Source organism: Protopterus annectens, chromosome 10.part0 (assembly GCF_019279795.1).
Source record: "Protopterus annectens isolate FY-2018-M chromosome 10.part0, PAN1.0, whole genome shotgun sequence".
NCBI lineage: Eukaryota > Metazoa > Chordata > Ceratodontiformes > Protopteridae > Protopterus > Protopterus annectens.
In genome coordinates this window covers 48,857,746-48,883,002 of record NC_056744.1, presented here as the reverse complement: position 1 = coordinate 48,883,002, position 25,257 = coordinate 48,857,746, and the positions used below count along the sequence as shown (strand labels likewise).

Genomic DNA, 25,257 nt, shown 5'->3' with positions numbered 1-25,257 from the left:
ATTTTTAAATTAATGTTCCCTACTTACTGCTTTTTTTGTAAAATTGTACTTAACAATGTCTATGTTCTGCTTCCTATATGTTTTTTTTATATCTGTAATTTACCCTTGGAGCTTTTCTCCCCGGGCCTCTACTGAAAATGGACATATATCCAGCTAGACTAGCCCGGTCAACAAATGTAAAATAAAATAAATAAATAAATAAATATATACACATCTATATATATATATATCTATATACGCATGGTACCATATTTACTGAACTTCGTGCACTGAGTAAATTGGTTTTATACTCGCCAAATGAACTGTGTAGCTGAAAGGCAACATGGTGTGGTTACACATTCCTGAAAAAGGAATGCTAGCATGTTGACAGCTGCACCCAAATGGTATGGGTGTGGCACAACTAAATGTTAATAAAAATTAAACAAAGATACGACTGGAATTAATCCCAGGAAGGCAGATTGAATGAAACGGTTTCTTGGCCACTGCAAAGGATAACAATATCTGCAAACAGCAATGAGAAGAGGAAGACTAGCAGGATATTACAGAATTACAAGCAGGTAGCCAGACTTACTGATCGCCTTCTATAGTACCTACTAACTGGGGGGGGGACATGTACAATCCACTGAAATATACGCCTGTTATTATTCTGAAAAAGAAATGCACATGAAGAGAGCATGTGGAATGAATTACAAGCTAGGAGCAAGCAGGCACTGGCAGAAAACAATGACTGAAGAAACTGCACAGACCTTACCAGCCATACAATATGGGTGATATTAAACTAATGACTAGCAAGGGCAACACAACTCCAGCTGCAGGAACAACAAAATCCCAGATCAGAGACAAATTCTAAATATTACTTCATCTCACGTAAAAATGAAAAGAACAACAGGGTTTGCATTAAAATATATATTTTCTGAACAATAGGAAGTATGAAACTCTAATGTCTGGAATTACTGACTGACTATAATAGTCTGGAATTTACTGAAACAAATATGAGCGACAGGGCAAAAGTATGAGGCAGAATCAGGAAAACTCGAGAGCTGTGATATAAGCACACCAAAAACACACATACTTATGTGTATATGTGTTTGAAGAGATGCACACATGTGTACGCACCCACACACACACACACACACACACACACACACACACACACACACACACACACACACACACACACACACACAAAACTGCATTCACATAAGAAGGCAAACACACACATTAGCATGCAAGCAGATACATACACACACATGTACATAACTCAGTGGGATATACATACATGCAATGCTTTTCACAAGTCTTATGGCATACAGCCTAAACATTAAGCACTCACTAAACGTAGTAACATACTGGCTGCTCCGAGGTGAACTGCATCCAGCTTTTTGAGACATGAAAGGTACAGTCTTATACAATCTTCAATTTCTTTCCAAAACCAGTGCCACTGCAAACACTTACTGACTGGAGGGATAAGGTCCAAATATAGTGTATTTCCAGCCTATAGTAAACATTTTCACGACAGATCATACAAAGTACTACTATGGCTACCTTTAAGGCTAGTCCTCATGACTGGATGGGTAGACACAAATTTACACCAGAATTGTCATGTGCAGCCCTGCTTGATTTTGTAGTTTGGCACAATTTTCTACTTGAAAAAGGTGGCAACAACTTTTAAGTAAGTTAACTTAAAGGTGTATAAGGCCAGGCACCTTTAGTCCCTAAGATCACTTGTCCAGTTGTCTAGTATTGTTCCTATCAATCCACAACACAACACTGTCTTAAAGGAAGGAAGATTAATTGTTCTGTATGATCCTGCAAATAGTTTACTGAAAGAGTTTACTCTCATACTGGAAGTAACATTCCATCATTCACATTTAGATCTGGTTCCTCCACATATTGTACAATGGATTTCACCAGAAGGATTCCCAATGCTAAATAATTCCCCAAATCTTTATTCCTTAAGATCCATCTTCATCCTGGAGAGAGCATTCCTTATCTCAGTTTTATTCAGTCAAGTCCTGCTATGCAACAAACTTCACAATGCAGCACTGCAAGCAGTCTTTTAGAAAAAAATGGTTCAAGTATATGCCTTTTTACCACCAATTCTAACTCTTGATTCTGTTTGTATTACAATTGTTTTAATTTTTGCTGCCAAACTCTGTAATCATGCTATATGTTCGCATGTTAAAACATAAGTTTGATAGATGTTTTCGTTGCATGAATCCAAAGCCCTTATACTTTAATCCATCAATTATAAACCACATCAATGGAGAGCCATGAGATAAGTAAACCCCCATAACTAAACATTACAAATCAAAAGCCTAAATAAAAATGTAAATACTTGGATCACACAAGACACTACAGACAAAAATCAAGCCAACCAGCATTTTTGCTAGGGTTAGATTCACCGGCAATAACTATGATTAACTTTACCCTCCAATAAACTCCTTACTTACATTTACTAACTCCATGGTCACACAACCACTAGAAGTCATCTGTTCAGTGAATTGTGCTACCTGCTAATAATTCACGTAAACGAAAACTTTGTACTTCAGTACACGCAAGCTTCATTTCAGATGTTTTTTTTTTGAGGTACCAAAACAGGGGCATTTGGTGTTAAGAGGTTTTATGCAAAAAACAGGTTTGCCTGGTAGATTATTCAGCATGACAGGCTTTGTCTTTTACAAGCCATCTGGTATTTGTAACATTAAAATCAGCAATGATCAGATTCCTACATAAGCGGAATAACACAGTGATGCCTCTGAAGTAACCAAACCATCTTGTTATACTTAGGCAATGGTTATGTCTTATAGTATAAAGTAAGGGTGTTTGCTTTAGACTGATAGTGGTCAGTTCCTAAGAAAAAAATCTAGAAATGTTAATGTCAGGCAAGTTTAGCTTAGAAAAGACCTCAATCCCACAAAAGTCTCTATATACAAACAAATGCTTATATAATTATTGCTCTGTAGGACAACAAAAATAATTTATTAACTCGCCCTCTAAAATATTCAGATCAGTACAAAATATCTGTTTTGGAATGCTTTTGTGAAATCTCATTAATTGTTGTTATTCATTTCTATAAATTATGGATTAATTGCTGGTTGACCAGATCATCAGACAAGCCCAAGAACCATTTTCAATGAGAACTACTTAACTCTCCTTGGAGTCTCCTTAAGTCAGAATGGCAAAATATTGTCAGCTGTGGATCATGAAATAAAGGACTTGCATTACAGTAAAATAACCTAAGATGTGTAGCCAATAAAGAAGTTTAGCAATATAAAATCAAGTACCAGGTAAAATTATGTAAACTCCTTTCATTGTATGAGTTTTCACATGGCAGAAGTTAGCTTCTTATTCAGTAATCATCTCTGAAGGTAAATCAGACTTTAGGCCATTTTTGAAAGCAGGCTGAAGATGCTGGATGGCATTCAAAGACATGCTATGCAGTGCAGAGTCGGTGTACAGGAAAACCACAGACAAGTGTATATATATGTAATTCATAAACTAGGTTGCATTTAGGAGAGCTAGCTTACTGCATTTTTAGAAAATGGATACCACTGCCAAAAATGTTTCTGGATTTGCTGGGTTATTATATTTTAGTACATTAGGTTGTGAGCCTGCTTAAGTAGATTTAATTTTTTTTGTTTTATCTGAAGAAGTCCTGCTAGTGAGCAGGACGAAAAGCGCTTTATTTTTATTGTTGGTTTGCAGTTTGTGTTTACTTTTTAGTACCTTGTAAGTGTTTGCTTCTGGATTAAACACCGTTGGTTTGCTTATTACTTTGGGCGGCCACGGTGGTGCAGCAGTTATCGTTGCCGGCTCACAGCAAGAGGTTCTCTGGTTTGATTCTCGGCTGGGGTGCCTTCTGTGTGGAATCTGCATGTCCTCCCTCTGGTCGCGTGGGTTTCCTCCGGGTGCTCCGGTTTCCTCCCACATCCCAAAGATGTGCAGTAGGTGGATTGGACACTCTAAACTGGCCCTAGGTGTGAGTGTGTACGTGTGTGTGCTTTCTGTGGAAGGTTGGGCGCCGGACTGGCAACTCGACACTGTAAAACTCCACTGCCAATCATGAGCGGACAGATGATCTGCTGTGGCGACCCCTAACCAGGAAAAGCCGAAAGAAGAAGGTTTGCTTATTACTCTCATTGCCATCTTCACTAGTAAGTAGAATTAGTGTTACTGTACTCAGTCTGTATCTGGTGCACATTACATATGCAAATGAATAGATTAGGAGGTGTAAATGTGTTAATGCAACTCAGAAGCAGAGAGACTGTGTACTATAATTGTTACAGTCTTAATCTACAAGGCAAACAGCAATTATCTAATTAAGCCTATTTGCTGTTTTTTAACAAGTACAAAAGAAAAAAACAACAAAGTAGCAGAAATTAAATATGGAAAGATAAGCCTTTTGTCACTACTTGGGGCATCCAAATTGATATTCCAATTTCCATCCTCCACAGTTGTAGAACATCATTATGTAGCATCCCATAGACTGTGAAGAGGGATACTGTGGCGCTTTATATAGCATCCTGAAAACTTCAGAAAAGGCAGATGAATCCAGCATCATTTGTAATCCGGTATTACTTGTAATAATCACAATAAGCAGCACCAGCAGCTCTAGCGAGTAAAAATACTGCAGAGTATTAAGCTTGCAGCTGCAGTTTCCCCACAGTGTTTTTCTGTCTGACCTGAAGCACAGTGCTATCCTCTGACAGATGTGGAGTATTGTAGAGCACTTTGTCCTTAAGACTATCGACATGACCAAGTAACATTTTGAGCTGTACCTAAACTGGGGTGAAGTGGTCATCTTCCAAAGACACAAGCTGTCAGAGAGGTGCCAATCATGTAGGTGCTGTTGGTACAGGAATGCAGTATTAGCATTCTTTTATGAATGCCAGTACTACATTTGTGACATACCTCAACTTTTTTTTTGCTCAAGAATTCTGGACAAAGCCAAAAATAATAGTGCAAACATCCAAAATCAGGAACACTTTTAAAATATTACTGTAATTCACTGTAATTCACTTAAAATGTTACTACTATGACAGGGTTTGCAACAACATGCATTCTATGAAAAATAAAAATGTTTGAAACTATAAAGTCAGACAGTACTGACTGACTCTAATCTAGTAACTTAACAAAAAAAAAAATCCATTGATCTTCAAGACAAAAATATGTGGCAAAATCAGGGATGCCCTGCAAAGTCAGGGGCAGTTTGAAAGCATGATTTGCCATCATGGCTGAAGAGCTAAGCAAGTGATAGTTTCCCCTCAACATCAAGGTGAAGACTTTATTTCTTGCTCCTGAAGCTGTTAGGAAGTGTCATTGGTACAAACTCCTAGTACTGTATTTGCAGTTATGCTTGAAACACTGAAGCTCTAAGTGTGTGGCAGTTTGACTGTAGCAAACTGGTTGTTATAAAATCAAAAACCACAAAGCACGTTGAACTGTCCACTCCAAAACACCTTTAATCCACTAAAAAGTTAAAACAACCTGTGATACATGCGGTTGAGTGCTTTCGTCTTAAAAAGACATCATCAGAACTTTGTACAGTTTCCGTTGGTATCATTATTAAACTGGTCATTAAGTTTGTAGCAAGCTGCTTGCTGCAGGTTCAAACAGAAGAGACTTGTTTCTTATTTAGTCTTAAAAGCAAAGATTTTTTTTGCTCATCAACTTAAAGCTGAGATGCAGGTGTCAGTTCAAGGAATTGCACAGGGCATCAGAGTAACAAGTAACCATTGTAGGGCTAGATCGGAGGGGATTGTTTCCGCCAATGAAAATGTTTGTGTGGAGAGACAAGTCCAATTGGAGATGAAGGAGGGGATAAATGTGACTATATACTTGTGGAAGAAAGTGACTTCAGCTATGAACATAGCAGTGGTCATAGAGAAAGAATCAGAGAACATGGCAGTTAATGCTATGACCTCGGATTTGGAAACTGCTATAATTAGTCACTCGCTTACCTCAGGTGACTGCAATTAGAACTCGAAAGCAGGTGAATGAATTGTGCGTCCAAAGGACAGGAACTACATGAATAACCAGGTTTTTATGGAGCTTCCCCCACCTTTTCCAAAGAAAGGGAGGAATGCAGGTGGAGGAACAAACGAGTAGCAAATGAAAGCAGTCATTTCCAGAAATGAGTCTAAGGCCAATAAAGAAAATGTGGAACCAGGACATTTAAACTTGGCATGCAATATTTCTGACAGACATTTTACTCCCTTTGAGCAAAGTGTTTTAAATAAGGGGTTATCCTTTATTCCAGCCACTAGGGTAGATTTGACAGACATTTTAATTGATGTACGTACATTTACTACGAATACTGCATTGAAAGTGAGTTTTAATAAAATTGTGAATAAGGAACACACTAGTTGCATGGAGTTTCGTAAACCCAGTTTATTTATTCTGCAACCCCACCCTGTTCTTGTGGTTTTCACTAAACTGTGTGAGGATGACATATATGCTACATTAGGGAATGACAAAAGTAAAAAGAAAAATATTTTGAAAATTTAACATATAATGAGAGGAAAGCTTAAACAACTTTGCAAAATGATACAAGTATAATAATAAAACATGCAGATAAAGTCGCTCAGTAGTTTTTATGAATAGAAGGTATTACATTGATTGTATTAATGAGATGTTGCAGGATGTCATGACATATGAGAACATTATCCTTGAGACGGTAGGAAACATGGAACAACAACTTTAGGGAGTATTGAATGAGTACCCTGAGGATGGTCGTATGCAGAAAGAGCTACATCATTATTTTGTAGTTTTGAAGTTATTAATTCCATCTTTTAATGGCTTATCTAAAATTCATAAAAGTTTACAGAAGCCCCCACTTAGACCTATTGTAGCAGGGGCAGGATGGGGACGGAACCCATCTCCATCTATGTGGAGAAGTACCTTCATCCTATAGTAGAGTTGTATCCTGTTGTATTGAGGGATTCTGAGCATTTCGTGAAAGATTTATATGTGTTTCTTAAAAGTAATACAGATACATCCCGCCTTTGATGGCTACGATGGATGTAACTTCATTGTTTACAACTATTCCCAATATAGAAGAGGTGGAAGTGGTAAGAGGGGTATTATTTGAAAAAGGACTGTATGATACCAGTAAAGTGGATTTTTTTCTGTTCATTAATAACTCTCTCATTAGAATACAGTGTCTGCCTTTGATGGGAAATAATATTGTGGGTCTCTGGCATAGCGATCGGCACACCATGTGTCAACAACTGCTCTAACCTAGGCATGGTGGGATGGGAAGGAAAAAATATTTTGAATCTGCCATATAGTGAATTTATCTGATTTTATCATCAATTTGTGGACGATTTGTTCCTACTATGGTCAGGGACGAAAGACCAGTTCCTCTCTTTTTTGAATTACGTGAATAATAGTACATCCTTTTTGCACTTTACTTCCAAATGCTCCTTGCAATCAGTAGATTTTTTAAATGTGTTGGTGTTTAAAGATGAGTTTGGGAAGTTTTATACTAAGATGCACAGGAAGGATTGTTTTCATCCTACTTACGTACACCACACTAGTATGCACGCTAAACATGTTTTCAACAATGTACTGAAAGAGCAAATGGTTAGAACTAGTAGATTAATGGTGAATGACACAGATTTTGATAGAGGCTTGAAGCAGATGGGGGTTGAGTTTTTGCCAAGGGGATATAAGGTAAGTGATATAAGAAAGACACAGGAACTGGTAAGTAGGATATAAGCCATATTTTTCGTCACCATGTGGAAAATAGGGAGAGGATATGGTGAGGCTAGGTGAGTTGAGGTTTACCCTAACTTATTCTAGGGATGATCAGCTACTTAAAAATATCTTTGAGAAGTACTGGCATGTTCTACAAGCAGATCCCAAGACAGCAAATTTAGTTGGGGCAAACCCTAAGTATGGTTACAGGAATAAGAAATCACTCAAATATATATTGTGCTATCCAAGAATTGGATGGTAGCATTAATGAAGCAGAGAATATATGTGGAGCACATAAATGTGGGAACTGTGGGTTTTGTGAGCATATAGAAGAAGCAAATATGTTTATACACCCCCACACAGGGCAGGAGCACAGACTGATGGCTTATGCTGATTGTAATACCAAAGGTTTGGTTTATCTACCATGCTGCGTATCCTGCCCTTCATTTTATGTGGGAACAACTAGCAAGCACCTTAGAAAAAGGGTTAGGGATCACCTATACTGTGCCCGCAGAGCCTGAAATATAGAGCTGTAGCCAAACATATGCATAATATGGGAGATGAACACAAATATAAGTTTTTAGTTTTGGAGGTTATACAGCAAAATGGTAGGAAAGTGGACATGGTAAATAGGACAGAATAGGTTGAACTTAGATAGATTTTTAGGTTGAGGGCACATGCAGGCTCAGGATTAAATGATCATATTTCTATTAAGCCTACTTTAGCAGCCCATAGACTGAGAAAAATAAATGTCATACATATATGCTTTACATAAATATTTATATTATTTATATGGAGTTTATATTTTTTGATATCTGTTTTTTTATATATTTTTTGATATATGCTTTTTCATTTATGGGTTTATGTTGATTAGTTGTAGAGACAGTAATATTTCAACATATGTCTGTGTATGTATGTATGCTTAGAGTGTCTGTTGTTTGTCTATAGTGATGTTACAATGTGGTAATGAAATGGTTAATGAGTGAATGTCTTTGATACCTAGTGAAGCAGGATGCACCTTGTTTCTATTGGATCCTTTTAGTTGATTGAAGTAATATATAAGTGGAGGATGTTTTTTTGAATGTAATGATCTGATGAAGCAACATTGTATGTGAAAGCGCTTACTTCTCATTAAATCACATTTACACTGAGGTGATTAGTCTCTCTCCACAGCCTGTATCTGCTCTGTGAAATTTGGATATATATTTCTGAGGGTGTCAAACTGTCTTAGATGGGCCTTCCTCCAATGTCTATGAAAACCCCCTTATCAGTGTCTTCAAACATTTGGTTTTGATTAGCAAACCAAGAGGACTCAGCAAAACAGGTGCCTTTCACAGTACTAAACATATCAGCCATGTCACAATGTAAAACCTCATCAATAGCTAACTGTTAGAAATATTAATAAAATCAATGAGCCCTTCTGTGCAAAATGGGGGAAAAAAGCAGAAAAAAACATTATCAGCATTTGATAAAAGAAACAGTCCCGCTAAAGGCAGTGTATCCCAAAGAAATAAATCATCTTAATTTCCACAATAATATTAAATCTGCAAGATCCCTTTAAGAGGATACTTGCCATACTTACGGTCTTCCAGCAAGCCCACCTCCTGTCTAGACTGTGAAGTGTGCAACTTTGAAGAGAGGACTACAGCTATTATTAGGCAGGTACGTAGATTGGTGTTTAAAATGCAAGTCTTTTTGCCTTATTAATCTAGTAAAATGAGCTGATTTGACAATACAATATCAATATCAAGGAATATTATTAAACCTGAAAGAACAACTAATTTTATCTAAAGAGTGAAAGAAAGAAATTATGGAACACAATCCTGACAATTTTTAAAAATATAGACATTTCTACCTCATGAGATTATAACCTACTAAACCATATAAACCTATAAAATCTATAAGACCTATTCCAACAACCATTCTTTAGACAAGTAATAAACATTACATAAACAGTTTGTTAAGGCCTTTGATACCAAGGTTACAATCACTTCAGGTCGAGTGGAGACACTGGCAGTACATACATACATACAGCTCATGTTAAGCATATCCATTGAAAACACTCAATTTATTAGCCAATTTATTTAATCATTTGAAAAAGCCATCAAAAGATACTGTTGCTTGAATTCAGGTTGAGGACCTTGTTACATGGTTAACAGGGAACAAAACACTGTTTTCTCTTCATTTTTTTAAACAAATGAAAAAGTTCAGGCAGCTTGCCATACTCTCTTTTAACCAATGAAGCTCACAATTTGCCTGAAAATTGTATGTATTACACTGCTTCTATTGGATCTGTTTGTGACTGTGCTGCTTGCTTATGTCCTCTTTTAAAGACATAAAGTTGATAGGACCACCCAGGATGTTAAGTTCTAAATGTGTCATGTACAGCACTTTATGTTGGCACTTAATCTGTCTACAAATCTGAATGGCAAGCAGTTCTGTTTTTATGAATGTTCATGGAATAATTATCAAAAAGAACTCTTTTGGTTCCCCTTGTTATAATATGAACAGAAGTCAATAAGGTAGATGGGAGCTATAATTCTAAAGCAAAGGTTTTGAGTTTGATAGCTATTGGTTTGGCACATATGCACAAATAAGTGTTGCCTATAAAAACCCTGTGATCTCTCTGCAACTTAATGCCCATGGGAAAAAATATTGGTCCAGGTTGCCATCTCCTCTCTCATAAAGGGTACACAGTCAGACTCTTGTGCCCTCTCACTGATGCCACTGAGCCACTTATTTTTTTGATAACATTTATCTCCTAGGTCCATCATTTTGGCTTCCAGCATCTACATTCAAGCTTCAGTAGCAGTCACTTGGTTCTTGTTACAACTTATTATAGCATACATAATTGTAGCCACGTTTGTCACCTGGTGGGAGGTGGTGAGAGGCTGCTATTTCTTCAACAAGAGATCTATTCCAACAAGTACTGTTATGGCCAGTTTATTTGCACAACTGCATTGTAATCAGCATTAGATTACTGTTACAGTAGCTCCTAACTATATGGGACAGTTCACAAAGTTTAAATAGGAAGGGTGAAGGAAGGAGGACCAGAATCCAGGAGGTCAAGATGAAGATGTCTAGCAAAGGTAGTTTTGACTGGGAAAAAAAAGCGTCAAGTTTCTAAATTTTCGTAGTATACACATGAGCAAGTTTCTTCCTCTAAAATAGATCTAAAGTTCATCTCTCTCCCAAAGGCCCCAGAAATAGTTGCATCTCTGGTAGAATGAGCCTTGACTCTGGAAAGGAGAGTATCTCCATGATGGGGGTAATAAACGGAGCATAATCGAGCAACCATTTAGAACCTTTTTTCTTAGAAACTGGAAGCCCCATTTTCTTTCCCTCAAAGGTGATAAAAAGCTAGTCAGAATTTCTGAAGTCCTTAGTGCTGTCCAAATAGTATCAGAATTCCTTGTGGATATTCAAATAATGAAGATTTTTTTTCTCCTTTATTTTTGGGCTTCAGAAAAATATGCAAGAAGATCAAGGTATTGAATGAAACTAAATTTCAGAAACTACTTTGGGCATAAATTAAGGTTTGGACAGATGTAACAGCTTGCAACTCAATACTCGTTTACCAGATTCAGAGCAGTGAGCAAAACAGTGTTCCATGGTAAGAATTTCAACTCAGCTGGAAAAAATAGGAAGGTTTAGCTATTCCAGATCTAAATTAAGATTCCATGACAAAGTCACCTGTTTTCTAAGTTGATGATTATGTAACATTCATTTCAGAAATCGCTTTACTGGGAACAAAAAGGAAAGGGTTATCCAATGTCAAATAAGCAGAAATGGCCAATAGATGCATCTTGATGGAAATGCAAAATAAGCAAGATTTAGCAATTTACGTAAGGTACTGCAGAACCAGTGGGCACTGACTCTGGTTGTGTACAAGTCTCTCCTTTGGCACCAACTAGAAAATCTCCTCTACTTTGACAAATATGATTTTCGAGCAGTAAGGTTTCTAGCCTCCTTTAACATCTGGTGCATGTCTTAAGAGAAAAAGGTACTTAAATGTGGTCCAGACAGTTACATGTAGGTGCTGCAGGTTGAGCTTCATAGATTTGTAGATAGTTACTAGGCTATTGGCCCAACAGTCATTTAAAACTAGCCAAGCTTACCCCAGATTTACCAAAATATTGCTGAAGTGTCAATATCCCAAGTAATTTTACAAGTTGATCATTAATCCGCTTCCCTTTGTGAATACATTCACCCTGTGAGGAAATTTGTGGTAATTGCCCTTGGCCAGTTTCAAGGGAAGAAAGAAATAATGTTGTCTGGGCTAAAATGGAGTTACCAGAACCATCTTATAAGGATCCCTCTGTGTCATTAGAACAACTCTAGTTATAAGTGAAAAGGAATAGAAGGCATAAAGGTACATTCCTCTCCATGGGGAAAAAATCATCTGTTTTCCAGGGTTTTCTGCAAGGTGTCCCAGCAGAAACTTTCTTTAACTGTCAGATAAAAATGGAGGGAAATAAATCTAGTTGGGGAATTCTCCACAGGTGGACAATCTCCTGGAAGACCTCTATGTGTAACTTCCAATTGAAAGAGTCTTTCTTGAATCTCCTCAGACTTTCTGCTACAGTGTTCTGCTCTGATGAAATACAGGTTGCCTGAAGGGAAAGATTGTGCTGAGTTGCTATTTCCCAGGCAGTCATGGCTATTTTGCATAGGGGGCAAGACATAGTTCCTCACTGTTTATTTGTATACCACATTCAACATGGTTCTTCACTGTTTGTTTACATACCACATCAGAATGGTGTCATTTATAAGCAACAGCTGTAGTCCTGGAGTCCACAGTTGATGCAAGGCTCATAATGCATTTATCAAGGCTATCACCTCTTTGAGGTTTACATGTTTCTTTTTGAAATCTGGATCACATGTTCCCTAAAATTTGATTTCCTTGAACACTGCCTTCAGGCAAAATCTGAAGGATCTGTTTTAACAAACTGGGTTGGAATGGGGGGAAACCTGCATTGGTCTGGTCCTGATTTACCATCACAATAGTTCCTTTTTGACAAAACCCAGCACTGGTACAGGAAAGGCGAAACAATGCTGATACTGGGTACAAGCTAATTTGAGGAACTACTTGAATTTTCCTCATATGTGGCCTGGCTAGGAGAATCAAGAGGATAGCTGATGTCATATATAGCCAAAGATCCTAAGGTAATCCCTTGCTGTGATAATAGTACTTACTTTCCAGTGGAAGATATGCAATTATGAGAGGTGTTTTCACCAGATATCCCAGAAAAAAATCCACTTGTAAGAAGGCATTATAGAACATTTTCCAGGTTGAGTTTTGAAACTAATTTATTATGAAGAAAAATGATGCTTGTGAATTTTGAAAGGATTCTATCAAAATGTGACAATCATCCAGACTTGAATAGAAATGGATCCCTTACAGTTTTCAATAGGCAATTACTGGTGCCAGGCAGTTTGCAAATGCCACTGAAGCTGTTAAAAGACCAAAGGTTAAGGAAGTAAATTGAACATGGGATCCAGACACAGAAAATCATAAACAAGGTCTGAAGTCTTTGTGAGTTTGAATGCGATGATAAGCATATTTGAGATCCATGAACACAAGAAAGGGGTTAGGCTTACAAAAGCCCTAGTGGAACCTTTGAGTGTTTGAAAAAAATCTCAAGGTACTCCTCAGACTCAATGTGAATGGGTGATGAAACTTAAGATGGATTATCAGAACTCTCTTCTTCAGATTCTGAAGGAGAATCATCCTCAGATGAAGAGAGGGGGATATTTTCCTCGCATGAGTATACAGGCAATGGAGATGATCACAAAGACTGAAATGACTTGAAAAGATCCTTAGCAAAATTGTACCAGTCATCCCCAGAACTCTTTATCCTAGCCTGAGTTGGAGGTGAAGAAAGGTGTTTTGTTTTCTATGATTTTTTTTTTCCTTGGGGTATCTAAGTTAATGGTCTTGGATGTTCCAGATATCCAAATCTCAATAACAAAAAAAAAAAAACCAGCTATTTCTCCTAGACGAAAATTAGAGGTATCCTTCCAGGGCCTTCCGATATCTGAAACAGGTGTTCTCCCTTCTTGGCAGCAGACTGACATATGATCGAGTGGGATGCACCATATTCCTGACCCTTGGCAGCATCATGTATAACAGCACCATGGGGACAGGACTCTCAGACTGATGGTCCAAAGACTTGGAAATAGCCACAGAGGAATCATCGGTATGTGACCAGTAAAGAGAGGCCCAAGGTAGAATCTTCTTTTGTATACTTTTTCTATTTTTGTTTATTGGAAGGGGTAAATCCAGTGATAGAGAGACAGTTTACATGGAAGAATAAGCAGGGGCGTTTAAGGACAAGTTATCAGGAAAAATTTTCAGCCTGTTCAGCTAACACAAATTTTGTTAGGTGTAAAAGACTGGCAAATCTCACAACAGCAGTTGCTTTGACCCCTTAAACAAAAAAAAAGGCCACAGCATGTGAGAATCCATGAAAGGGATTTGCCTAGCACATGGACATTTCCCTTTTCTGCCAAACATAGGAACATTTTAGTACAACTTTTTTGACAAAAGAAAGAGGAAATTCCCCTGAGGGGTACTTATCTGCCCAGAAACTGATGTACTAGCTAACCGCTGAACTGAAGCTGCAGTGTAGATAAGAATCTGACTGAGCTCTTCAACTGAAAGAATGGAAGTTGTACAATAAAGCTTTTCTATATTGTCTGGATGTCAAATCATTGGTAGGACAGATCCCATATAGCCAAAAGCTAGTGCAACAGAGATCCAATAATGAACATTGTCGCTTTCTCTTTCAACTTGCACATAGCCTTACACCTCTCCAAAACAGAGACAACTGACAAATGGTACATTAAAATGGATTGTAGAATGTGTTACTTCTTTTCCAGAATAAGTCAAAAATGTTGCTGCCCTACTTCTGTACTTTTCCTTTACAGTAGACAGTCAATTATCTGAACTAATGGAGATCTAGGGTAGCTCTGATAATCAAACTGTTTGGATAATCAAACCTATAACTGAACTAAATACAAAAAAAAAAAAAAAAAACGTTTAAAATCTTATTTTTTTCCACACACAGGAATACACTTTTCAACCATTCAGTGATTCTAATGGACACTAAAGAATATTTTTCACACATGAGCTGGCTACAAGCTCAAAAAACATGCTCAAGTGAATACGTATAATGTTTACATATTCAGACTTTATGATTTTTCCTACCCGAAAACTTTGGAAGTGTATTTTGGATAACTGAAGTTCAGATAATCAACTTTCTACTGTACTTTAAGTCAGTATTCTCAATAACCTTTCACATTACATTCCTTCTCAAGGATAAGCATACATCAATCCACGTTTCATGTAATATTCACACTACGGCATGCCACTACACCATATGAATGTCCCACAACAGGCACACACCCAAAACAGGAAACACCATCATTAACAGACTCCATGCCAACAATATGTTGAACAGAATCACCCCAGCACTGATATGAAATCTCTTCAATAAACCATTTATTGACAATACCACCATAATCAAAATATGCAAATTACCACATTGTCTTTTATAAGGGGGGCTGCTTCACCCCCACACCAAATTAGATTTATATATGTATGCATGCGTACATAAGTATGTGCGGCCTACACCACCTTACTTGTGTTCTAACCATAATCCTAACCTAGCCCCTGCTTCTAACCCTAAAGCTACACATCACATTACTAAAATCACATTCCCCTAAAGGTTATCGAACACACACACACACACACACACACACACACACACACACACACACACACACACACACACACACACAAAAAACATGCAAAGCAGTACACCCATCCCCTAACCTAACCCTTACCACAACCCTAACCTGTAAACAGTCAGACATTAACACCAACCATTATAACTTTTTCAGTTAAACATTAATTTTCCTACACACTCCTACTTACAAACACTATAAAAATGAGCAGTAATATGTACTTTCAAATTTTGCCCTTCCAGTATTTTTACTCCCCAAAAATACTTAAAATGTGCCTTTTAAATTTTGATCTGTAACCTCAGGAGAATATGGCTGATTAGCTTTGAAAATGCCACTACAATTTTACTTTCTGAAAGATGAGTTGAGATTTATTACGAACAATTACATCTGAGCTATGAACTGTGTGACTAGTACTATATTGTCACATTTCAGGACGTAGTATTGTAGTGATTCAAATGCTGAAAATGTGGGCCCACAGTACCGAAAACTCAGGAAGTATTAAGCACTCATCTAATTAAATGTCGGCTTCTTGCTTTCCTAACTTTCAATCATTTTGGACAAAACTGTAAAGCCCCTCATTTTAGACACCCATCTCATTAGCAACATCACTTCTACTGGGTAAGCCTGTTTCAACTCTGATCTCACACAGGCTGTCAGTGACACCTCTCCCAACAGATCTGCACAACAACAGTGGCTTCATTATGACCCAGGAAGCTCATAGAGTCTTGGCAAAAACTGTAGTTCTCAGACACGAACAGGCGGGTAAGTTTACAGTCATTTCACAAAGGTGCTATGCAAAATAATTTTTTTTTTTTTTTTTTGTGGCTGGTTTATAACAACTGATAATGTTCCTTTATTCCAGGAAAGAAGGCATTCCTACAAATGCAGGTGATGCAAAGGACTACAGAGAAGGGTCATCAGTAGAATGGATGGATGTGGACGTGCAACATAATGATGAACTGGTTTAGAAAACAGTGAAAAGGGAGTGCTTTCTTTATATTCGTTAAGAACTATCTGACACTTCAAAGGAGCAGGCACTCCCAGGGTTATTATAAAGCTGTTTGGTTAGGGTACTGGTGGTACACAGATAAATGGCAAAGATTTAAATAAAAGGTGCACTTGCAATTTTGCAGAATGTTTTTATTTTATTAACAGATGTTAACACAGATAAGACCATTATCACTTGTGAGACTACTGACTCCTGTCATTTGAATACCTGGACAGCTACCAGTATGGACTGTTGGAGCATGCCCTCAGCAGCATGTGTGCATAGGATTAGGGTGTAATTAGTTACAATACGTATACAAAACTAGGGTAGTTACTACAAATGAGGACTAGCTACAGACAGGCCTGCCAAGTCTACACTTCATTTACTGAACAACACTTATTAGGAGAGTGGTATTTATATGCCTTGTCGCACAATAAGGCTTAGAAGAACCTTCCGGCACTAATCAGTCCTGGTGTCTTCATTACAGCCCATGATACAATTTTAGCACTCTGTACCTCTCAGCATTCAGGGCTTGCATACTTATATGTCTGTGATACGTTTCAAAATAGTTTACAGCTTCCCTGCTCAGATTTAAAAGATGCACAAGACATTTGTAAATCATTAGGACTGGTAAATAGTGATGCAGTTCCTCATATATTCAACGGTTGTGACAACTTTTAATGAACCAGATCATTGTTAAAGTGATAGAAACCTGTGTTCAGGGAACCCCAACTTGAGGAAATTAAATAATGACCTAATCGCCAAGATTACAAAATGCAATTCCTTTTGTCAACTCTTGATTTTAATGCCTTGTAGCAATCAGCCTTTTTAAACTCCAGATAACTGTAAAAGAATGTGTACATTCTCCTCTGGGGTTGCAGTGGCACACATGGCTTTGGAAACTGGTTGGCAGAGGTACAGCCAGAAAATTCAATTTTGGACTCAAATTCTCTTATTACTGCCTCCCAACCCACCTGGCATTTAAAACAATGGGCACATCTTTCAATATGCTCTCCCCCACCCCGCAGTTACTAAAAGTAAACATAATTTTCAGTGTCTCCCTCTTAAACTATTTAAGATATATATATATATATATATATATATATATATATATATATATATATATATATATATATATATATATATATTCTCTTTGTAAGCAAGTAATCTACCCATTGCTAGAGGGATTACTGCATTAATTTAGAGAATTGTAGACATAATGTACCATTAAAAAGCCGCAAGGTTTCTGAGAGATGCAAATAAAAAAATGTACTCTATAGAGTATAAAGAGTATGCCTAGCTACACCATTGCTGGTAGGTACAGTGACAGACCACTGGCTACTGTTGTACATAGGGTGGCATTGCAATATGAATCCAAATCTGCACTTACTGCTTGCTCATGACTGAGTCACTTCTCTGTTTTACATAAATACTGTAAAGGCACTAAATAAGTTTACTTATTTTTTTACACACTAAACTTCTTTCATACATTGTTACTTCAAGTCTGAAGGCAGAAGGAAACTCGTACATAAAAGGTTCTCCAGAGCAGATGAGTGAGCAAAAGCAATGTTAGAAAACCACAAGCACCATGCCCTGAGAGACCCTTTTAACAAGACTCAAACATGCATAAAAGTATGCAAACTCCATCAAAAGCACTGACGATGGAGGGAGTTAATCTCCTCTCACATTTTAAGAACACATTTGGGAAACAAAGACAACACCAGGATTTGCTACCTGTTGATTTCACATTGAGCTAAGTGTGTTTTATACTCTGCAGTCAGCTGTTAAACATCCTGCACTATGCGAACAAATACAAATCTCTCTTGCAGCAGGGTTCTTGAGAAGGAAATGACAAAATGTGCCAACTCACAACTTGTGTAATTTGCTCAGAAGTATTCTTGTCTATAAATGTGTTGTTGTGGGGGAGGGGAATCTGCCACGACATCTCATCTTTTCTTTTACAGATTTCTTAAAACCCAAATGTTTATTAATAGCTGTCATATCGAACACTATTAGCTTGAGCTGTGTACTGTACAAAAAAGAAAGAAACAACTCCGCTACAGCTCATATATTCTGCAGAAAGGAAAAATCTTTCAAAAGCGTAACAGTTGCTTTGTCAGCTGGGTGCAAAGTTCTTTAACAGACTCATTTGATAAAAGATAAAATCACTAAACAAGATCCAGACACCATGTCGATTTCTTAGAGGAGAGGCAGTTTACTTAAGAAATGTGCAAAAAATACACAGCCTAAAACAACAACGTCATGTTTTAAAAACAGGACATATTTCACACATTTAATGACTTTTCCCACTTGTTAGGAAAAAGGAAAAAGCCCTTAACACAGTAGCGAGGACAAGATTTATGACCTACCTGCAATCCTGTCCCTTTCCATTACTTCAGAAAATACTAATATCCATATACCAATTGTGTCCTATTACGAGGTGTTCTTCACCCCAAAAAGCTCCTTTTTACTTTAATTTCTTCAGTCTGTTAGTATAAATGAATGCATCCAAATTGCCACATTACCATGTGCAGATCATATGTTTGTACTTCACACTGAAGTAGCATTGTCTGTCAGAAATGAAAGGAAAAAAAAAAAAGCTTGCCACGTGACTTGAATTTACCAGCCCAAAAATAGCCCACCACATGCAGGGCTACTATAACACTACAAGAAGCCAATAGACAGTTGCCGTTAAGATGAAAAATCCATTTTTAAAGATACAGTAAGCATTTTATTAATGTGTTTAATCCCTTCAACTTAAGTTATGTCTCTCACATTGCAGAAAGCAAATATTTTGCCTGCGGCTGTAACAGAAACAATGTAATACTTTGTTGTGTTCTTTTCTAAAAGAACAATGATCTATTTTATATCCTGTCACCTGAATAAGAAAGTCTTCCTGTGCATACAGAAAGTGTTACACATTGTTGTTGTTGCTTGAAATAAGGATGATTATTTATTTAAGCATTTTTTTTTTCTTCTCAAAACCTAAAGGACTTTTCAATTTGCTTCTTTAAACACAGACTCTTTTGTTTCTTGTTGTGATAATAGCTATGAGAGAATATCAGACTGAAAATAACTTTTTAATTGGTACTTACACTATGAATAGTCTGAATATGTGGGTGAAAGGGGGAGATAGCAGACATTTTATGAGTCTATCCATTACATTCTACTCTGATACCCACTTTGTCCTATCCAGAGGTCATAGGGGAGCTGGAATCTATCACAGCATATAATGGGCAGCAAGCAGAAATTGGTAGCCCATTGTAGGACAAATGCATACCTACACAGTAACACTGTTTGTGCAACTACAGGCAATTTAGAGGATTGCCATTTCACCTAATAACATTTTTTTGGGATGTGAAATGAAACCACAGCACCTGATAAAAACTCTCTGGAATATGAAGGACATATATTCTACACAGAAAGTACTCCAACTTGGAATCAGACTTGAGAATCAAGTGCTGTGAGACAATAATGGTGTGCATGCGTACACATGAGCATGCATGTGCGTACATGCAGGTATGTGTGTGTACCCTTGTATATGTTTTTGTAGACTTTTGGAAGACAACGACAAATCTTGCAGATGTCTACAGGAACTGTTAGTGTCTTCTTTTGTGTACCTGAATAAGCATTTATGACCTATAAAAAACTGTAGCTTTCATACTTTAAGAAATGAGGAGCTGTGAATGTAGCAGTATGTTGCAGTTATAGCACTATCTACACAAACAAACTACACAGAAAACATTTCTTTCCTGTAGTTGTAAACAGCAGCATTAATGTTCCTCCACTCTGGTCTGCTAAAATGTCACAAGACATTTGGCTTCAGAATTACCAGCAGAGAGGGAAGAATGCCAAAAACAAATCAACCTTGATTCTTACTCATCCTGATGATGCTGTTGGTTGAAGCAATGATTAATATGTTTTACCATACTGCCATTTGCTAGAATTGGGAGAAACCTGAGTCATCAAAGACTAGTTGTGGAACGTGGACAATTCTTTCCAGTGAGATTATAATATTGTGAATAATACAGTTTCAGAATTAGTTTCTTACAAGGCTATTAACCCTACAGGATCTTTAGAAGCCTAACCATGCATTCCCATTAAGATTTTTAGCTCTTGCCCAGGAAGAACATTTACGTTACCCCTTTCCTTAAAGGGCAAGGGTACTAGTGCATGGTTGAATTTACAGTTTCCAATCCATTCATCCAGATTACATTTGAATAGAGTAACAGAAGTATTTTGTTTTATACAAACAAGAGGATGACTGCAAGAAGTGGAATTCTCTGTGGTACATATTTATCCCACCAGCATGTTCTATTCGTGCTGCAGAAGACATTAAGATTCTTTAAGTGGATGTTACGCCTCCACATCCACTTTGTCACCATCTTCCTTCACTGGACAGAGCCTGTAGATATTACATCAGATTCTTTCCCTTATACAGCAGTGGCTCTGTCTCAAGGCACACCTCTCCAAAACATTTTACTGACAATATTGTCACTATGCAAAGTAAACAAGTTTAACTTGAAGACCCTTGTTGAATATCAACTTTAACTAGTTAAATATGTGAATGCTCTGTGCTGGAAAGTGGCTGTTACATTCCCCAAAAGAGTAGCCCTTACACTGTAAGGATCGCTTATCAAATTGGCTACTGTCTAGTCACTTGACAATTAGATTACAGTGTACAAGCTAGCTACTTTGCATTTGTAGCTTCTTCTTGTCTGCTTTTGGTTGTTGTTGTTGTTTCTTTCGGCTTTTCCCGGTTAGGGGTCACCACAGCAGAACTCCGGTCCACTAATGATTGGCAGTAGATTTTTACGTACCGAGTTGCTGGCTCTGATGTGCAGCCTTCAATGAAGGTACGCCCCATTCACGCATGTCTCCACACAGAAGACGCTCTAGCTGAGAATCGAACAGGACAACGTCTTACTGTCTGGCGACAACGCTACCGCAGCACCCCCACTTTTGGTAGATATAAGAAAACATTTTCTGTTTTGTATCTGTTTGCCAATCACTGAACACCATCCATAAACTGAATGTTCTCTGTAATAAATGGCATAAGGGTGGGACGTTTGCTATGCTCCCCAGTGCCCACCCCCCAGCCCACCTTACTCTACCATTATACTTCCCACATACACCTAGAACTCATGACAACTACTCCTTCTACCTTCCCAAACAACCTTACTACTATCAAATAAACACTCCTGGTTCTATCCTCCACTTCCTAACTCCCATCTAACATTTAGCATCATTCCCAAGTGGGATTCTCCCTCCCATACTGCTTTGCAGTATATCCTCTCCTAGTCATACCTCTCCCAACTGTACCTCTCTTTCATTCCTAAGCCAAACTCCTTCTCTCCCTCTTGCTTCCCTGCCTGTAATCTTCTCTCATATACTACAATCATTAATATTTATCTTTCTTCTCTTCCTGTATTCCTCCCCTGATTTCTCTATACAGCTTATACCTCTCTACCCTCAATTGCTCTAATTCCATACACAATTAAATCAGTACTTCTTCTTACTACCCTTCCTTACCCATACATATTCTTCAGTGCTAACAGACCTCTCATCATATAAATTCATCCTCTTTTATATCACTATTTCCTTATACCTAACTATCAATCTCTATAGCTACTGATCATCTTACTATATTTATTCTTCCCATTAATCTGCTACCTATAACTGCATCTCCCACACTCTTCCTCCCACCATACACACTGTTACCTATCCATGCATCCTTCTAACTCCCAAATGTGCCCCTACTTCTTCTATGACTGGCACTTTTCACTGTACTCATACTCTCAGCTTTCGCAAGTCTCTCTCACACTGTAACTTACCTACACCTAAGACACAATACTTAAACCAGAATACCACAGCACATTTCTCTAATATCTCATCCAGCCTACACAACATTAATTATAGTAGCACCCTGAAATACAAGCACATTTTCTACCATCACCTTATCAAGCCCAACTATAAGTAGCACTTCAGTAGCCACATTGCCAAATAAGCAATAATACTGGGAGGGGATATGCATCCTAAACCCAAACCCACTCATCTAACCCCAGACCCCACCAAACCACCCCCTCGCATATCTTGAGACAGCAACAGCCTACCTTTCCAAACACATAGGACTTAAAATACTACACAGTAACCTAGCAAGTGTCTATAACAAAACCACAGACGCTCATGCCTGTGTATCTCACTACTCCCCTGATCTCTTCATAGCCACAGAAACCTGGTTAAAGCCACTTACCAAAGATACAGAAATAATCCCATCAGGTAATAATATGCCCAGACTAGATGGAACCAACAAAAAAGCAGGTGGCGTTACTATTTTCTGCAAAAATGATTTAGCTCTCTTCACTTACCATGATACTATACACACTTTACACACATCTGAACTTCTCATCTCACTCCTCAAACTGAATACTCACAAATCTCTAGCCATCATAGGTCTGTACATACCACCTGGTATCAACATTCCCATCCTGGAAGAGATCCTCTCCTGGATCTTGGCCAATATAAGACTGGAAACCTTCTTGCTAGGAGATGTTACATAAACTGGCAAAAAATCTCCCTAGAAAACCCTAAAACTTCAATTCAGCCATACGGCTTCTCTCCATTGATCAAATCTCCAACTACAATTAACAAAGCCACATGTAAAAAAATCCATCCTAGACTGGATTCTGACATCTACCTTAAACCCTTCCCAGTAGCTTAAGTGACCACCAAGTAAGTGACATAGTTAGACACTCCAAACTGCCTTACAATGTTCATCACTATAACATAGTCAGAAATGTCAGTAACATCAATAAAGAAATTTTTGTTTCCGGCTTGCTAAAGATCATCTGGGCATCCTCCCTTGATGAAGCATTAGATGCATTTAATATAATATTTCTAAATATACTGGCAGAGCACGTACCATTAAGAACCAGAAGAGTTAAAAACAAACCACCCCTGTGGTTAACTAAAAAGACAAAGCAGCTAATTCATCTTAGAGATAAAACCTGGAAGTCATGGCTACAAACCAAGTATCAAACATCACCGCAATAATATAAAGCTTTTTTGAAATCCCCAAAATTTATCATCAAACAATCCAAAAACTTCTAGAAAGAAATCGATAAATACAATGCTCTGTCCTGGATAATCAAAGCAACCCAGCCCATCCCCAACCAATAACTCCCAAAGCATTGCTTCAAAGTTTAACACACATTTTATAACATAGCACCCTCCCTCCTAGAGAACAAAACTGCTACAAATCCAGCCATCCCTCCCCAACCATTGACATTACCATACCACAGACCTTCACACTCACTCCAATGCTAATATCTACAGTTAAAAATTACCTACAATAACTTAGGGCAGCAACCACTACCACTGACCAACTTCCATCTGAATACCTCATACTCTCTGCAGAAAGCCTTACATATCCTGTCTCAATTAAAATAAATTACTCTATCCAAGAAAAATATACCCCTGCCTTATGGAAAAAATCCTACATAATACCCCTCCATAAAAGACAGTTCATTAACTGAGCTCACTAACTACAGACCGATCATCATTCTCTCACCCTTATCCAAAATCTTGGAAAGATGTATTCACTCTCAACTTACTACATATATTATTTCTCATAACTTCCTTTCTCCCTCACAGCATGGCTTCAGATTCAATCACAGTACAACACTGCCCTTCTAAGGTTCAGAGATATAATAAATCACACTACAAATTCAGGTCTCTAACCTCAGCTCTATTTCTGGGTCTATCCAAGGCATTCAACACAGTCAATCATCAAATTCTCCTAACCAAACTCTCTTCTTATAGGCTATCACCTTCCTCACTTATTTCTTAGTTACCTTACTAATATATCCCAAGCAGTGAGGTGGCAAGATGATTTGTCCTCTTTCCTTTCTGTATCTTTGAGAGTCCCGAGGCTCCATCCTAGGACCACTACTGTTTATCTTATTTATCTGCCACGTAAACACAGCAGTTAAAGAGGCCACCATATTACAACATGCTAATTACTCAACTCTAATATTTGTTGCACGAATAATACCCATGCTCCAAGCACGCACTCAGAAATCCTTCTCCACCATAGAAGCTTGGCTCAACAACTTCTCTTGCAACAACAACAAAAAAAGACTGCAATGGTAATCCACCTTCATAATGGAAGATCTCCAACAGATCCTATAAACTATTCAATTATTAGTCTGACTAGTCTTATTAGCAAAGCCCTGGAAAGTATTATCATGGAAATTATCAACAAGGACAGATACCTACAGAACCTGGATATGTCCTAATTTGACTTTGTCAAAGGAAGGTCATGCTTACTGCATCTGGGAGACTTCTTTGAAAATGTCAATAAGGCAATGAATGATGTGAAAACAGTACATACTACCTACCTATATCTGCCTAAAGCATTTGATACAATATCCCATTTGGGCATTGTCAAAAAACCTACATAATTAGGCATAACTCCCTTTATAACATGCTGGATATCTAGTTGTCTCACTAATAGGACCCCAGAGGCTAGAACTAGTGAGGCCATCTCCAGAAAGAGACTGGTCAACAGTGGAGTCCCCCAGGGGTTCTCCCTTTTGACATTTACTTCTCGGAAGTCAAAGGCAATGTTAAAGGCCTCTGGCTAACCAAATTCACAGATGATTGCAAACTGGGAGCAGTCAAAATCCCCCAAAGAACAACCTTCATGAAGAACTAACACAGACAGATGTTTGTTGCCAAAGCGATGTCTTAAACGCAATGCCAGGAAATGTATTATAACACCTTTGGGAAGCTGGCCACCCAGGACAGCTACCCCTTCA

General features: G+C 37.9%; 1 protein-coding gene across 2 annotated transcripts in view; it reads right to left on the bottom strand.

Moving 5' to 3' along the window:
- Window positions 1-25,257, bottom strand: part of SEPTIN9 (septin 9) — a 2,307,078-nt gene that overhangs the window by 1,471,981 nt on the left and 809,840 nt on the right. The window contains exon 1 of one of the 2 annotated variants that reach the window (XM_044085005.1): window positions 18,808-18,988. The exons of the other annotated variant lie outside the window; for it this stretch is intronic. Within the exon in view, the coding sequence (XP_043940940.1) occupies window positions 18,808-18,829 (22 nt within the window). The 5' untranslated portion in view covers window positions 18,830-18,988. Of the gene's footprint in view, window positions 1-18,807; window positions 18,989-25,257 lie in introns of those variants that run through there. 2 annotated transcript variants of the gene reach the window in all.